The 13,029-nt window shown below is 63.1% G+C and overlaps 2 protein-coding genes across 5 annotated transcripts in view; one reads left to right on the top strand and one right to left on the bottom strand.

Moving 5' to 3' along the window:
* Nucleotides 1–4,136, bottom strand: part of NF2 (NF2, moesin-ezrin-radixin like (MERLIN) tumor suppressor) — a 51,179-nt gene extending 47,043 nt beyond the window's left edge. For all 4 annotated transcript variants that reach the window (XM_080355509.1, XM_080355507.1, XM_080355510.1 and 1 more), the window contains exon 1: nucleotides 3,953–4,136. In XM_080355509.1, coding sequence (XP_080211635.1) covers nucleotides 3,953–4,066 — 114 coding nt within the window. In that variant the 5' untranslated portion in view covers nucleotides 4,067–4,136. The remainder of the gene's footprint in view (nucleotides 1–3,952) is intronic.
* Nucleotides 4,137–9,045: 4,909 nt separating this feature from the next.
* Nucleotides 9,046–12,394, top strand: NIPSNAP1 (nipsnap homolog 1). The gene is made up of 10 exons (XM_080355412.1): nucleotides 9,046–9,119; nucleotides 9,829–9,956; nucleotides 10,070–10,115; nucleotides 10,418–10,512; nucleotides 10,624–10,694; nucleotides 10,811–10,951; nucleotides 11,140–11,171; nucleotides 11,764–11,858; nucleotides 11,946–12,029; nucleotides 12,137–12,394. The coding sequence occupies exons 1-10, from the start codon at nucleotides 9,049–9,051 to the stop codon at nucleotides 12,199–12,201; spliced, it is 828 nt and encodes a 275-aa protein (XP_080211538.1). The 5' UTR covers nucleotides 9,046–9,048; the 3' UTR covers nucleotides 12,202–12,394.
* The last annotated feature ends 635 nt before the right edge of the window (nucleotides 12,395–13,029 follow it).

Raw genomic sequence — 13,029 nt, 5'->3', positions numbered from 1 at the left:
GATGCTGCAGGGAGTGGAGCATCTCCCTTATGAGGAAAGGCTGAGGGAGCTGGGGCTCTGGAGCTGGACAAGAGGACACTGAGGGGGGACTCATTCATGCAGATCAATATGGAAAGGGGGAGTGTCAGGAGGATGGAGCCAGGCTCTTCTGGTGACAATCAGTGACAGGACATGGGGCAATGGGTGCAAACTGGAACATAGGAGGTTCCATTTAAATTTGAGAAGCAACTTGTTCCTGGTGAGGGTGTCAGAGCCTGGCCCAGGCTGCCCAGGGGGGTTGTGGAGTCTCCTTCTGTGCAGACATTCCAACCCGCCTGGACACCTTCCTGTGTAACCTCATCTGGGTGTTCCTGCTCCATGGGGGGATTGCACTGGATGAGCTTTCCAGGGCCCTTCCAATCCCAAACATACTGTGATACTGTGATCTTCTGCCATTCCCTGGGGTCTGTCACTGTCACAGAGAGCAGAGCTCCCCAAGCCCCTACGTACCACCCATCACCGTGTTCATCACGGAACATCAACATTAAACACCTTCCAACAAGATCTCTGAGCACGGAAAGGTGAGGGACTGTTCAAGGGTGTCCTCAGGAAGGTGGGGATGGGTTTAACACGGGGATAGCTCTTAAGAGCTATGCAAATATCAATCCTTCCTCAAGATGCTGTCAATTAATTAGGTACCAGGCTCGAACAGCCGCGATGGCGGTAACAAAAAGGAAGACACTCGCTTTGTGCCTTCAGGATTTCCTTAAACAAATTATGAGTCTTTAAAGTGAAAAACCAACTGTGCTTATTAAGCTTCATCACTGTGTTTGAAAGATTAAGATTTCATTTCTATGAATTATTGCGGATTTAGGCTCAATTTAGGGGCATCATTTGCAGAGTAAGCAGATGCGAAGCAGGTTTAATCTGTTAAAATAAACAGCTGGGAATATCTACGTGGCGGGCTGGAAAATGAACACAGAAAAGCGAGGTCCCCGCAGTCACGGGGGGCAGACGAAGAGGGACCTTCAGTGCAGCGCCGGCCGTTGTGTCAGCGCAGGTTACGGGTTCAGATCTCTCAGATGCCCCACGCACCCGCCTCGAGGACCAGGGCAGAGTGTCACCCCCTCACTGTCATCAACACCCCAGGGCCTCTGCCATTTCCAGCCTTGGGGTCTGAGATATCCGCTGTCACTGCTTGAGGTGAGGACGTCACCTCTGTCCCACACGGCGGGGCTGGGCAGCCTAATCTGTGACAACACAGAGCCTCGAGAGCTCTGGAATAAAGTTAAAACGCATCAGTTATATTAATCCCACATGGACAAACTGCTACAGCAAGGCGCTATCGCTCAGATGTGTTTATCAGCAATGCGATCGATGCCCGTCCGGGAAGCCACTGGTTAAGTCATGCTAAAAACCAGCACATGTAGCACCCCCAGAACATCCACGCATCCCCTGGACCACTCAAGGCTGTTGGGGCGGGAAACTCGGGGTGAAGCCGAGGGGTCAGTGGGGATTAGGCAGCAAAATGTTCTCACCCTTCCTCCGCTGCGATTTTCCGTGGAGTCTGAAGCCCGAGCAAGGAGCTGGCTCCAGTACCCACAGGTACAACCCTGGGACTTCCAGCCCTGCAGAGGAACTGCTGAACCCCCAGTTTGTTCCCCTGGTGGAGCCAGGAGGTGCTGGTGGTGGCAGAAAGGGAGGGGACAGCACAGGCAGGAGAAACCACCAGGCAGCAGCGTGTCTCCAGGAGCAGGTCATCGATGAGATCTCCTGCAAGTCACCAGCTCCCTGTGTGTGCAAGCAACAGGCTGCAAAAACACATCTCGAGGGCCCCTCGAACAGCACGATGGCAAGATTCCCACTGCACCTCCTCCCACCGATCCTCTAAGGGGCATTTGTGTCGCAGAGCTCTCACCTCCGCAGCCTCTGCTCAGGTCAGCAGAGCTCCTTCCCACCCAGAGAAACCGAGCGCAGAAACGCTCACATCGATACACGGCAAACACGTTTGATGGGAGCAGCGGAGGGACCTGGGGGTTCAGCTGGAGAACAGGAGCTGAGGGGAGACCTTCTGATCTCTGAACTGCCTGAAAGGAGCTTGGAGCCAGGGGGGTCGGGCTCTGCTCCCCAGGAACAAGCGCCAGGAGCAGAGGAAACGGCCTCAAGTGGCGCCAGGGGAGGTTGAGGTTGGATGTGGGAACAATTTCTTCCCCAAAGGGCTGAGGGGCATTGGAACAGGCTGCCCAGGGCAGTGCTGGAGTCACCATCCCTGGAGGGCTGGGCAGACGGACATGAGGTTCTCAGGACATAGGGCAGGGACAGGGGTGGGTTATGGTTGGACTCAGTTATCTTGAGAGTCTTCTCCAGCCAAAATGATTCTGTGATTCTATAAGCCCATCCCTCACCTCAGCCCCAGCAAATCGAGGCCACAGGTGTGTTTGATCCATGCACAACATCAGGCGCTGGGCTTGGTGCGGTTCTGCAGAGCCAGCAAAGCAAGGAGCTCCCCCAGAGCCCCCCAGTGAGACAAAGACAGGACCAAAACCCAGCCAGGGAGCTGGACTGCATGAATAAACCCTGAAGAAAACTCACACCTCAAGCTGGGCTGCCCTGTGCTTGAATAAAACACACCTCGCCTGTGCTGAGCATGGCTTGACACAGCCCCATCGCCCACCTGCATCCAACCATCCCCCTCGCTCTGCGCTGAAGGACAACACCTGAATTCCCCCGTGCGCCAGCTCTGACGAGACCCAGGAGACCCGAGCAGGGCCATACACGCGGCTCGCGAGCTCCTTCTTGTGCTTGCAGAAGGGCAGGAGAAGTTCTACCTGCAGCCACAAGCTCTTTTGGCAGGAACCTTCCCGGAACGTCACCTGAAGATGGACAAGTTGCAGGGTCACATCCCACCCGAGAGCGCTGCCTTATCGCTGCACAAACACCCAAGTCCTGACATGAAACAACAAGCAGCTGCACCATTAAAAAAAAAAAGAGAATTATTTAGTTTTCATCATATGTTATTACTGGCAGCCCTGGAAAAACATGCGAGAATGGAGCCAGGACACTTCAACTCTCCTGGCAGCACGATAGGGGGAAGCTCGCACGACTACTGTCTAAAATAAATCTGGATTCCCTGGGAAAGGCACAAAGTTCTTCAGAGCTGACACCAGATTCCAAGAGCAAGACAATTCCCAACAAATACCCCTCGGCTTATGGGCACTGGAATTCCATCAAGATTTGGGTGAGATTAAGGAACTATGAAGTATTACATTAAAAAGTTAAACTGGGCAGAGATTGCTCGCAATGTTTGCGTGTCCCATCTTTCTAGATCAGTGGAAAACGCAGCAGGAACAAACCAGACCCCTGGGGCCTGACAGCGACCGCCCGGGAGAGCGTTTAAGAATCACCAAGGGCCCAAAAAAGGAAAGTTTTGGAGCAAAACCAGAGGCGAGGGGAGCAGACAGCAGGACACGGCCCCGGAACAGCCTCGCAACTCCCGAAAACTCCGTTGTTTTGTGTTTGTCGAGCGCTTTGGGTCGGACCCTCGTGGGTTCAACACCTGGGACACCACAAGCCCGGGTCTCCTCGCGACAGCTGGAGACACAAAGTGGGAATATATATGAAATAAAGCAGAGTTAGAAAGACAAAAAGAAAAAAAGGCGACCTGTAGGCAGAATAAAGCAGAATTATAACCACAATAAAGCGAATTATAACCACAATAAAGTGGAATTATGACCAGAATAAAGGGAATTACAACCAGAATAAAGTGAATTATAACCAGAAAAAGGTGGAATGGCACAGGCCTGCTGTCCCCCCCGTGCAGCCCCCAGGGTCTCTCCGTGACCGTGTCCCCGTCCGGGGGGCTGGGACTCCCCAGCACCCGCCCCTGCCGCCCCCGGGCCTCGAACCCCGGTCCCCCCGGCGGCCCGGCCGCGCTGCCGGCCCCGGGGAAGCCCCGTCCCGTCGCCGCCGTCACCTCGCAGCTGAACTCCATCTCGGCGTCCATGGTGGCGATGCGCACGGTGAACGTCTTGGGCTGTTTCCGCTTCAGCGAGCTGAAGCTCATGCGGGACGCGATGGCCCCGGCCATGGCGGCGGAGGCGGCTCAGCGCGGCGGCAGCGCCATGGCGGCGGGGAGAGCCCCGGGCCCGCCGCGCTGCGCCCGCCCCCGCCGCCACGCCATTGGTCCCGCGCCGCGTTGCTCCCACCTCCGCCAGGCGGGCTGCGCTGTGCCGCAGCCAACGGGGAGGCCTGTGAGGGAGGAGAGGGCGCGGAAGAAGCTGTGATTGGGGAAAGCGAACGCCGCTCAAGGGAAGGGGGCGTGGTAAGGCGGGGCCACGTCTCTGCGAGGTGGAAGGAAAGAGTGGGGCGGGGCGGTGACGCCCCCTGGCGGCCGGTAGAGCTGGTGGCACAGCGCGCCGTGACGTGCTCGGGGAAGCCAGGCGCATGCGCGGGGGAGGGGGTTGCAGGGACGGGCACTAGGACCCAGCAGTGCCAGGGCGCTCTGGGACCCGCCGCGCTGACGGGATGGGGTGTCCGTGCCCCACGGAGTGTCCGTGACCGTGAGGTGTTCCCGGTGTCGTGGAGTGTCCGTGATCGTGGGGTGGCACCCCTGCCGTGGGCCACCCCGCAGGACGAGCTGTCCCTGGGTGCCGCGGGGACACGGTGCTTCCCCCGCCCGGGGGGGGGTTCACTCCCGAGGGTCGGGGGGTGCCCGGCCAGGGGGACCCCGGCGTTGCGGGGTGGGGACCCAGGCGTCCGGGCTCGTCCCGCCCTGGGCGGGCGCTGACCAGTTCGGCGGGTGGGGGCAGAGACTGGGACCAGCGCCCGGGGCGGGGACACGGGGCGGGACCGGCGCGGGGAGAGCGGGACGGGTCTGGGACAAGTAATGGGATAACGGGACAGAAGTGGGGCCGGCACCGGGACAACGGGACGGGACTGGGACCAGTAGCGGACAACGGGACCACGATCGGCACTGAGACAACGGGACAGGACCGGGACCAGGGTGCCAGAACCAGCTCTGGGTTAGCAGTACGGGGCTGGGATTGAAACTGGGACTGGGATTGGAACTGGGACAGGGACTAGCGCTGCATAATGGGATGGGGCTGGGAGCAGACCATAGGACTGGGAGCAGACGATAGGACTGGGAGCAGACAGTGGAACTGGGACCAGGGGATGCGGAGCGGCACTGGGGTAGTGCGGTGGAGACTGGGACGTGCCAGGATAAGAACAGAACTGGGGCTCAGATCAGCGTGGGGGTAACAGGATGGGAATGCGACCAGCACTGGGATCATGCAACAGGGACTGGGACCAGCATGGGGGTAACAGAATGGGACTGGGACCAGCGTGGGGGTAATGGAACAAGGACCAGGACAAGCACAGGAATAATGGGATGGGACTGGGCTAATGGGCTAATGGGAAGGGAACTGGGACCAGCGGAGGGATAACGGGTTGGGACTGGGATAACGGGACAGGAACTGGGACCATTACGGGGGAAGCGGACGGACCCGAACCCCGGCAGGACCAGGCGGGGACTGGGGAGCAGCAGGAGGCAGGAAGCCCCCCTGAGCCTCCCCAGCTGGCAGGTGAGTAGATCAGCCCCCCTCCTCGGGGGGACCCAGGCGTCCGGGGAGCAACCCCCGCCCCCGCCGACTTCGTCAGCCCGGGCACCCCCGCAGCGGGAAGAACGAGCCCTCTGTCCCCGCGGGGACAATGGGGACATTGACGGGTTCCCCCCGCGCTGCCCCCGCAGGACCCCCCCATGGCAGACGGCGACCAGCCCCCACGCAGGGCCCCCACCCCCGCGGGCACCCACGGCCCCGGCACCCAGGTGGGGACAGGGGAGTGGGGAGAAGGGGAGGACGTATGGGGGAATCTGGGGAGGAACTGGGGGGGGGGGCATGGGAAGATATAGGGGCCCAAAGGAGCCCGAGGGTGCGGCATGGGGAGCTATGGGGGCCATACGGTCTTGGGGGGTATGGGGAGCTAGGAAGGGGTGTGGGGGGCCTAAGGGTTACCAGGGAAGCTGGGGGGGGCCCTGGGGAGCTATGGGGGGGGGGCTACAGGAACTGGGGAGGTTCATGGGGAGCTATGAGGGGTATGGGGCGCCTAAGGGAGCTCAGGGGGGGCTGGGGGCCCATGGGGAGCTATGGGGGACAAGAGGGACCGTGGGGCACCCAAGGGAGCTAAGGGGACCATGGGGGGCAAAGGCCCATGGGGGGATTGCAAAGGAGCCCTGGGGAGTCATGGGGGCCATGGAGAGATATGAGAGACAAGGCGGGGGGGCACGGGAGCCCCGGCAGCAGAGGCTTGGGCATCTGGGGGTGCAATGTGGAGTGTGCAGGTGAATTGGGGTAGGGGGGCTGGCAGCCCGGGCGGGTCGGAGGGCCCCCCCCTCGGAGCCCCCGCTCTGGGTCAAGCCCCTGCCCAGCCCTGCCGGGCCGTGCGGCGGGTCCACGCCTTCGGGAAGGGGGGGCAGGCGCTGCGCAGGGACCCCCGCGCCCCCCCGGCCATGCGGGGCTGGCTGCACAAGCAGGTGAGGCTGGGGGGACTTGCGAGGGGCTGGCGTGGGGGGTCCAGGGGAGTGCATGGGGTTTGGGGTGTCCTGAGATGGGAGGTGCTGTTACGGGGTTATGGGGTTTGGGGGATCAGAGGAGGGTGGGGGGCTGGGCTGCTGGGGGTGTTGGGGGGGTATGGGGTTTGGGGGACCGGGGGGGTTCTGGGGTGGTGAGGGATCGGGGAGTTTGAGGGGATCTGGGGTGGTGGCGGGTGCTGGGATGTGTGGAGTTTAGGGGGTCTGAAGTGTGGGGGTACTGGGAGGGTTATGGGGTTTGAGGGGGTCTGGGGTGTTGCGGGTCCTGAGGAGCTTATAGGTTTTGGGGGATCTGAGGTGGGGAGACTCTTGGAGGAGTCGGGGATGGTGGGGTTATGGGGTTGGGGGCGTCATGGGTTTGAGAGATCAGAGTTGGGTGGTCTGGGGCAGTGAGAGTTGTTACAGGGTTTGGGGGGGGTCTGGGTTGGCAGGGCGTGCCAGGGGGGTTCTGGAGTTTGGGGGATTTGGGGAAGCAGAGGGGTCTGGGGGGTGATGGGCAGGGGGGTGTCTCAGCCCCTCTCCTGCTCCCCCAGGACAGCTCGGGGCTGCGGCTCTGGAAGCGCCGCTGGTTTGTGCTGGTTGATCTCTGCCTCTACTACTATCGGGGTGAGGGGACTGGGGGCGGCAGGACACCTTGGGATATTGGGACCAGCAGGGAAGGAACTTGGGTCACTTGGGGTCCCTGGGGCAGTTGGGAGCCCCTCGGAGGGGTCAGGGAACCCGGAAGGATGTGGGGTACCTGGAGTATTGGGATCCTTGGGGTGGGTAAGGGATCCCTAGGAGAGGACTGGGGATCCCTGGGGGGATCAGAGATCCAGGGATATATGGGGTCCCTGGAAGGTTGAGGGTTCCTGGAGGTGCAGGAACCCCGGGAGAATCGAGGGTCCTGGGATGATTTGGGGTACCTGGGGTGCTGAAGGGGTCTCGGGGTGGGAGGGCTAAAGGTTTTGGGGTTTCTGGGAGGTTCGGGGGCAGCCAGTGGGACTCAGAGGGGGTCCCCAACAACCCCCCAATGGTGCTGAGGGTCTTGGAGTGCCAATGGGGTTCCTAGGGGTTCTTACCCCACCGAGACCCCTCTGCCCACCAGACAGCAGCGAGCAGCAAGTGCGTGGGGGTCTCCCCCTGCCCGGCTACGAGATCCGCATCCTGCCCCCCGCCCCCCGTACCCCCCGATTCCTCTTCACGGTCAGTCCCAGCCCCCGGGCTCCCCGGATCTGGGGGTGCCCTGGGTGGATGAGTGGGTAGGGGGACAGGGCCTGGACGCCTGGGTCCCCTCCACCATGAGTCCCCGCATCCCCAGGCTGAGCACCCCGGGATGCGAACGTACTGCCTGGGGGCCGAGACCGCCGAGGAGCTGAACGCCTGGGTCTGTGCCCTGCGCCGGGGCGCGTCTCCCCTGTCCGGGTGAGGGGTCACTGAGGCAACTGGGGCCACTGGGGGGCACAGGGAGCAATGGGGGTTGGGTCCCTGGGGGGTATAAGTGGCATGAGTGGTGGGGGATAGGGTTTAATTTGGGGGAACCCAGGGACAAGAGGTGATTGGGAGCTTTGGGGGGGTCAGAGAGGGTTTGTGGGGTCTGGGGGGGGCGGGTCACAGAGGGTTTGGGGAGAGCCTAGGGACACTTAACCCTTTAACCGCTTGTCTGCCTCCCTCAGCTCCCCCAGCACCCTCTCCCTGCAGACTCCCCCGGAACCCCGCAGTGCGGGTCCCCTCTTCCCCCTATTGCCCACCCACCCTTCTGGCTGGTGCTCCCTGTGCCCCCCCGGTGAGGAGCTGGGGGGTCCCCTCATGGCACCTCCTCGCCGTCCCCTGGTCCCTCCACTGCCCCCCGGCAAGGAGGAGGCCCCGGCTCAGCGGGAGTCCTGCAGGACGAAGGACACCCCGCAGCGCCCCGTGTGCGCCGGTGCCGCCGTAGCAGGTGGGTCCTGGTCCTGGTCCTGGTCCTGGTCCTGGCCCTGGTCCTGGTCCTGGTCCCGGTCCCGGTCTCGGTCCCGGTCCCGGTCCCAGCCCGGAGCGCCTCCGCCCGCGGGAATCCCTGACTCCGCCCCACCTTGACTCCGCCCCCCACAGGGAGGGGCCCGCGGGAGCTCCGCCCCCCTGGAGCACAGACCAACGAACCGCCCTCTTCGGATGCGGCGGCGCAAGACATCGTGGCCAATCAGACACTGACTTCTGCAACTGGCTTTTCTGATTGGCTGCTGGCATACGAGGCCACCGATGGGGCTCCGCCCTCCCCGGGCACCGCCTCCCCGCCGCCAGCCAATGAGGCCTCGCTCTGGCGGCGGGCGAGTGGGCGGAGCTTGGAGCGAGAAGGTGCGGCCGGCCGCGGGGCGCGGCGGCCAATCAGAATCACCCTTCTCCAGGCCAGCTTCTGAGGGAAGGGCGGGGCGCCACGCCCCTGGAGGGCGTGGTCGGACTGAGGGGCGGGGTTTGATTGGCCACGCCCCCGCCCCGCCAGGCCCCGCCCCGCTGCGGGGAAGATGGCGGTGGCGCGGAACGGCGGGAGCGCGGCGCTGCGGCGGCTGCGGGGCGGGATCCCCGGCGGAGCGCGGTGAGCGGGGCCGGTGGCCTCGGACAGCCCCGGTTCGGCTGCCCCCGGACCGACCCACGCCCCTAATTCCCCCCCAGGACCCGCTTCCCCGCGCATCCCCCCTCCCCGGTTCCCCCCAGCGGACTCCCGGGCGGGCCTCGGGCTCTGGCGCGGTGCCGGGCGGGCAGCGGCCCCGCTGTTAATGCCGCACCAGGAAGGACAAAGGTCCGGCCGGCAGCGGGGCCCCGGGGCGGGGGAGGGGGCGGAGGGGCCGTGACCCTCCCGAGCTTCCCCGGGGGAGCCCTGCAGCCCCCAGCCCCAACGTCCTCCCGGGGGTCACCGGCGGGGCTGGACCGGTGCTATGGGGCAGCGGGTCTTCCCCACCGTGGAGAGGGTGACGACCAGCTGGAGCAGCCCCCGGGGCGGGGGGGATCCCTCGGAGATGGGGGGCTGGTGTGGGCTAAAAAAACACCCCCCTCTCCAGCCTGGGATGGGGGGAACTGCGGCCTTTGCTTTCCCCACATGCCGCCTACAAACCTAGGCCAGGGGCTGCTGTGCCTCAGCCCCCCCGAGATGAACTGAATGACACCTCCGAGACGGATGATGGAGGCGGCTGCCTATGGGAACTGGCAGCGTTTGGTTCCCATTTGCCCCCCCGGGCAGAGCTGCCAGTGTTTTCTGCAGCGAGGGGGTGTCGGCGGGACCCCCGCGCTGAGCCGCTGTCCCGCAGGGGGTACTCGCGGGACGCCGAGGGCAGCTGGTTCCGCTCCCTCTTTGTGCACAAGGTCGATGCCCGCAAGGATGCCCATTCCAACCTCCTCTCCAAGAAGGAGACCAGCAACCTCTACAAGATCCAGTGTGAGTGGCCTGGTGGGGAGGACGGGGCTGGGGAAGAGCACAGAGAGGGAGAGAGGGTGCACCCCCCAGTGTGGGGCTCTTGCCCTGGCAGCCCCTCTCTCCTCTCCCTGCAGTTCACAACGTGAAGCCGGAGTGCCTGGATGCCTACAACAGCCTGACGTGAGCCCCGCTGCGCATCGTGAGGGCTGCCCAGTGTCCCGGCGGGGTTTTGGGGTGCTGCTCTGGAGCCAGGGGTTGGGCAGGCTTGAGCATTGCTTCTTAGGACCCTGTGTGGGTCTGCGCCCCTGCTCCTTGCCTCAGTTTCCCTCCCTGTGAAATGAAACCCCTTCACAGGGCCGCTCCAGGTGCGGTTAGGGCAGAGCCATCCATGCCCTGGGCTGGGAAGGAAAATGGGGCTATGGGAAGTGTTTTGGGGTAGCTGCTCCCCCCGCAACAACCCCTCACAGAATGTGCCCTCACAGAGAGCAGGTGCTGCCCAAGCTGCACTCAGATGCCGACTACCCCTGCGACCTGGTGGGCAACTGGAACACGTGGTATGGCGAGCAGGACCAGGCAGGTGAGGACGGGCAGGCAAAGACCTCAGCTCATGCTGGCTGTCACGTGGGGGGAGCTGCTGGGTGAGATTTTGGGTGCTGCCCCCCTTCCCAGCCCCAAACTCTCCTGGCAGTGCACCTCTGGCGCTTCTCGGGCGGGTACCCGGCCCTCATGGACTGCATGAACAAGCTCAAACAGAACAAGGTACTGCTGAGGTTGGGGTGAGCTGCCCGAGCTCTGCCCCTCGCCTCTGCCTGACCCCCCAACCCAGGTTGCACTCACCCCCACCCCAAAAACCCCCCATCTGGGGCTGTCCCCAGGAGTACCTGGAGTTCCGCAAGGAGAGGAGCCGGATGCTGCTGTCCCGCAGGAACCAGCTGCTCCTGGAGTTCAGCTTCTGGAACGAGCCCCTGCCCCGCCAGGGACCCAACATCTATGAGCTCAGGACGTACAAGCTGAAGGTGAGCGGCTGTGGAGTCAGCCCGTGCCTTGGGGTACCCCTTGGGTCAATATACCCCCAGGGTGGGGGTCCTGTCTGTTGTGTTTGGGGGAAGCTTCCCAAATTCCTGCCTCCTTGGTGAGGGAACCTCAAGCAGGAGAGAGCGGTTGGTATCTGGCTGCTCACTCTGTTTTTCTTCTCTGTTTCCAGCCAGGGACCATGATTGAATGGGGCAACAACTGGTAAGTGACTGTTTTCATAGAATCATAGAATTGTTTCAGTTGGAAGAGACCCTCAGGGTCATTGGGTCCAACCATAATACAACTCCAGCACTAAACCATGTCCCTGAGAACCTCGTCTAAATGCTTTTTAAACACCTCCAGGGCTGGTGACTCCAGCACTGCCCTGGGCAGCCTGTTCCAATGCCCCACAGCCCTTTGGGGAAGAAATTGTTCCCACATCCAACCTCAACCTCCCCTGGCGCAACTTGAGGCCGTTTCCTCTGCTCCTGGCGCTTGTTCCTGGGGAGCAGAGCCCGACCCCCCTGGCTCCAAGCTCCTTTCAGGCAGTTCAGAGATCAGAAGGTCTCCCCTCAGCTCCTGTTCTCCAGCTGAACCCCCCAGGTCCCTCAGCCGCTCCATCACACTTGTGCTCCAGCCCCTCACCAGTTTTGTCACCTCCTCTGCACTCTCTCTAGTACCTCAATGTCCTTCTTACGATGAGAGCCCCAAAACTTTCCCAGCATGAAGGCAGCTAAGGTGGGCAAAGGTCCCCCTGGAGCAGGGGGGCCCCTCGGGCAGCTCCCCCCACTGCGTTTCTCCCGCTGTGTGCCAGGGCTCGCGCCATTAAGTACCGTCAGGAGAACCAGGAGGCGGTCGGCGGGTTCTTCTCGCAGATCGGGGAGCTGTACGTTGTGCATCACCTCTGGGGTGAGTCCCCCCAGCCCATGTCAACCCCTGGGTACCCACCCTAGGGGCTGAGGGGTTCTGGGTGCCAGCCCTGTCCCCTCCCCACAGCCTACAGGGACCTGCAGTCCCGGGCGGAGACGAGGAACGCTGCCTGGAGTAAGAGGGGCTGGGACGAGAACGTGTACTACACGAGTGAGTGTGGAACCCTGGCCCCTGTGGAGGCCCCCCTGCCTGCCCTCAGCCCCCCTGCCTGCCCTGGGGACCCCCAGCCCTCACCTCTCTCTCGTTTCCTTTTCCAGTGCCGCTGATCCGGACCATGGAGTCGCGGATTATGATTCCCCTGAAGATCTCCCCCCTGCAGTGAGCGGGGGCTGCACTGGGACGTCTGCCTGTGCCTGGGGGGTTCCCCCTGCCTACACCCCTGCTGGGGAAGGGTTGGGGTCTCTGCTCCCATGCAGCTCCCAGCCCTCCTTTCCCCCCACCCCTGCTATTTTGGGCTGCCCTGTGGGGGCTGTGAGCGGGGAGGGGAAGGGCGGGAGCCCCCCCTTCTGCAGTGGGTCCCCAAATGTGGCAGAGAATGGTGCTGCCTGGGGGGGTTGGGCAGGCTGCAGAGGTGGGGGAACTGTCTTAATTATTCCTGATGGACCCAGTGGGTGCCTTTCCTGCCAATTAAATATTTAATATGCCAAAGCCTGGCCCTCTTGGGGGGGGTTGGGGGTGTTCGGGCCCCACGCAGGGGGAGCAGACCTCCCCCAAACTGGTCTTGCCCAAGGGGCCACCCTGCACCGAAAGCCCTGCACTCATGGGTACTCTGGGAAACCAAGGTCCCTCCTGTGTGCCCGTAGTACCATTTGGCACCCTGTTTTGTGCCCCCCGCCCCAAGCCCATGAATCCCCCAGTGCCACTGGGGACCTCTAGCCAAGGGAGCCCCCGATTCCTGCAGGTACCCTTTGCACCAGGAGCCCCCACGGCCACGCGTGGAGCCGCCGCGGGGGGAGCTGCCCCCCAACAGGGCTGGTCAATGGGGCTGTGACCCCGCCCCGAACAGGACTGTCAATGGGGCCGTGGCCCCGCCCCTCAGGCCTGACCCCGCCCCAGTCGGGTTTGTCAATAGGTTTATGACCACGCCCCTTTGCCGAAGCCACGCCCCTTTGCCGAAGCCACGCCCCGTTCCCGCCCCCGCGCTCGCAGT

Source organism: Nesoenas mayeri (assembly GCF_963082525.1).
Source record: "Nesoenas mayeri genome assembly, chromosome: 17".
NCBI lineage: Eukaryota > Metazoa > Chordata > Aves > Columbiformes > Columbidae > Nesoenas > Nesoenas mayeri.
Note: the sequence above shows the minus strand (reverse complement) of the source record. Positions and strands in the feature narration are given on the sequence as shown.

Bases quoted from the DNA above. Each gene is read 5' to 3' on its own strand.
- NIPSNAP1 (XM_080355412.1), top strand. From the start codon at position 9,049: ATGGCGGTGGCGCGGAACGGCGGGAGCGCGGCGCTGCGGCGGCTGCGG. The intron at 10,116-10,417 runs GTGAGCCCCGCT...GTGCCCTCACAG, and splicing joins GATGCCTACAACAGCCTGAC to AGAGCAGGTGCTGCCCAAGC. The intron at 11,859-11,945 runs GTGAGTCCCCCC...CCCTCCCCACAG, and splicing joins CGTTGTGCATCACCTCTGGG to CCTACAGGGACCTGCAGTCC.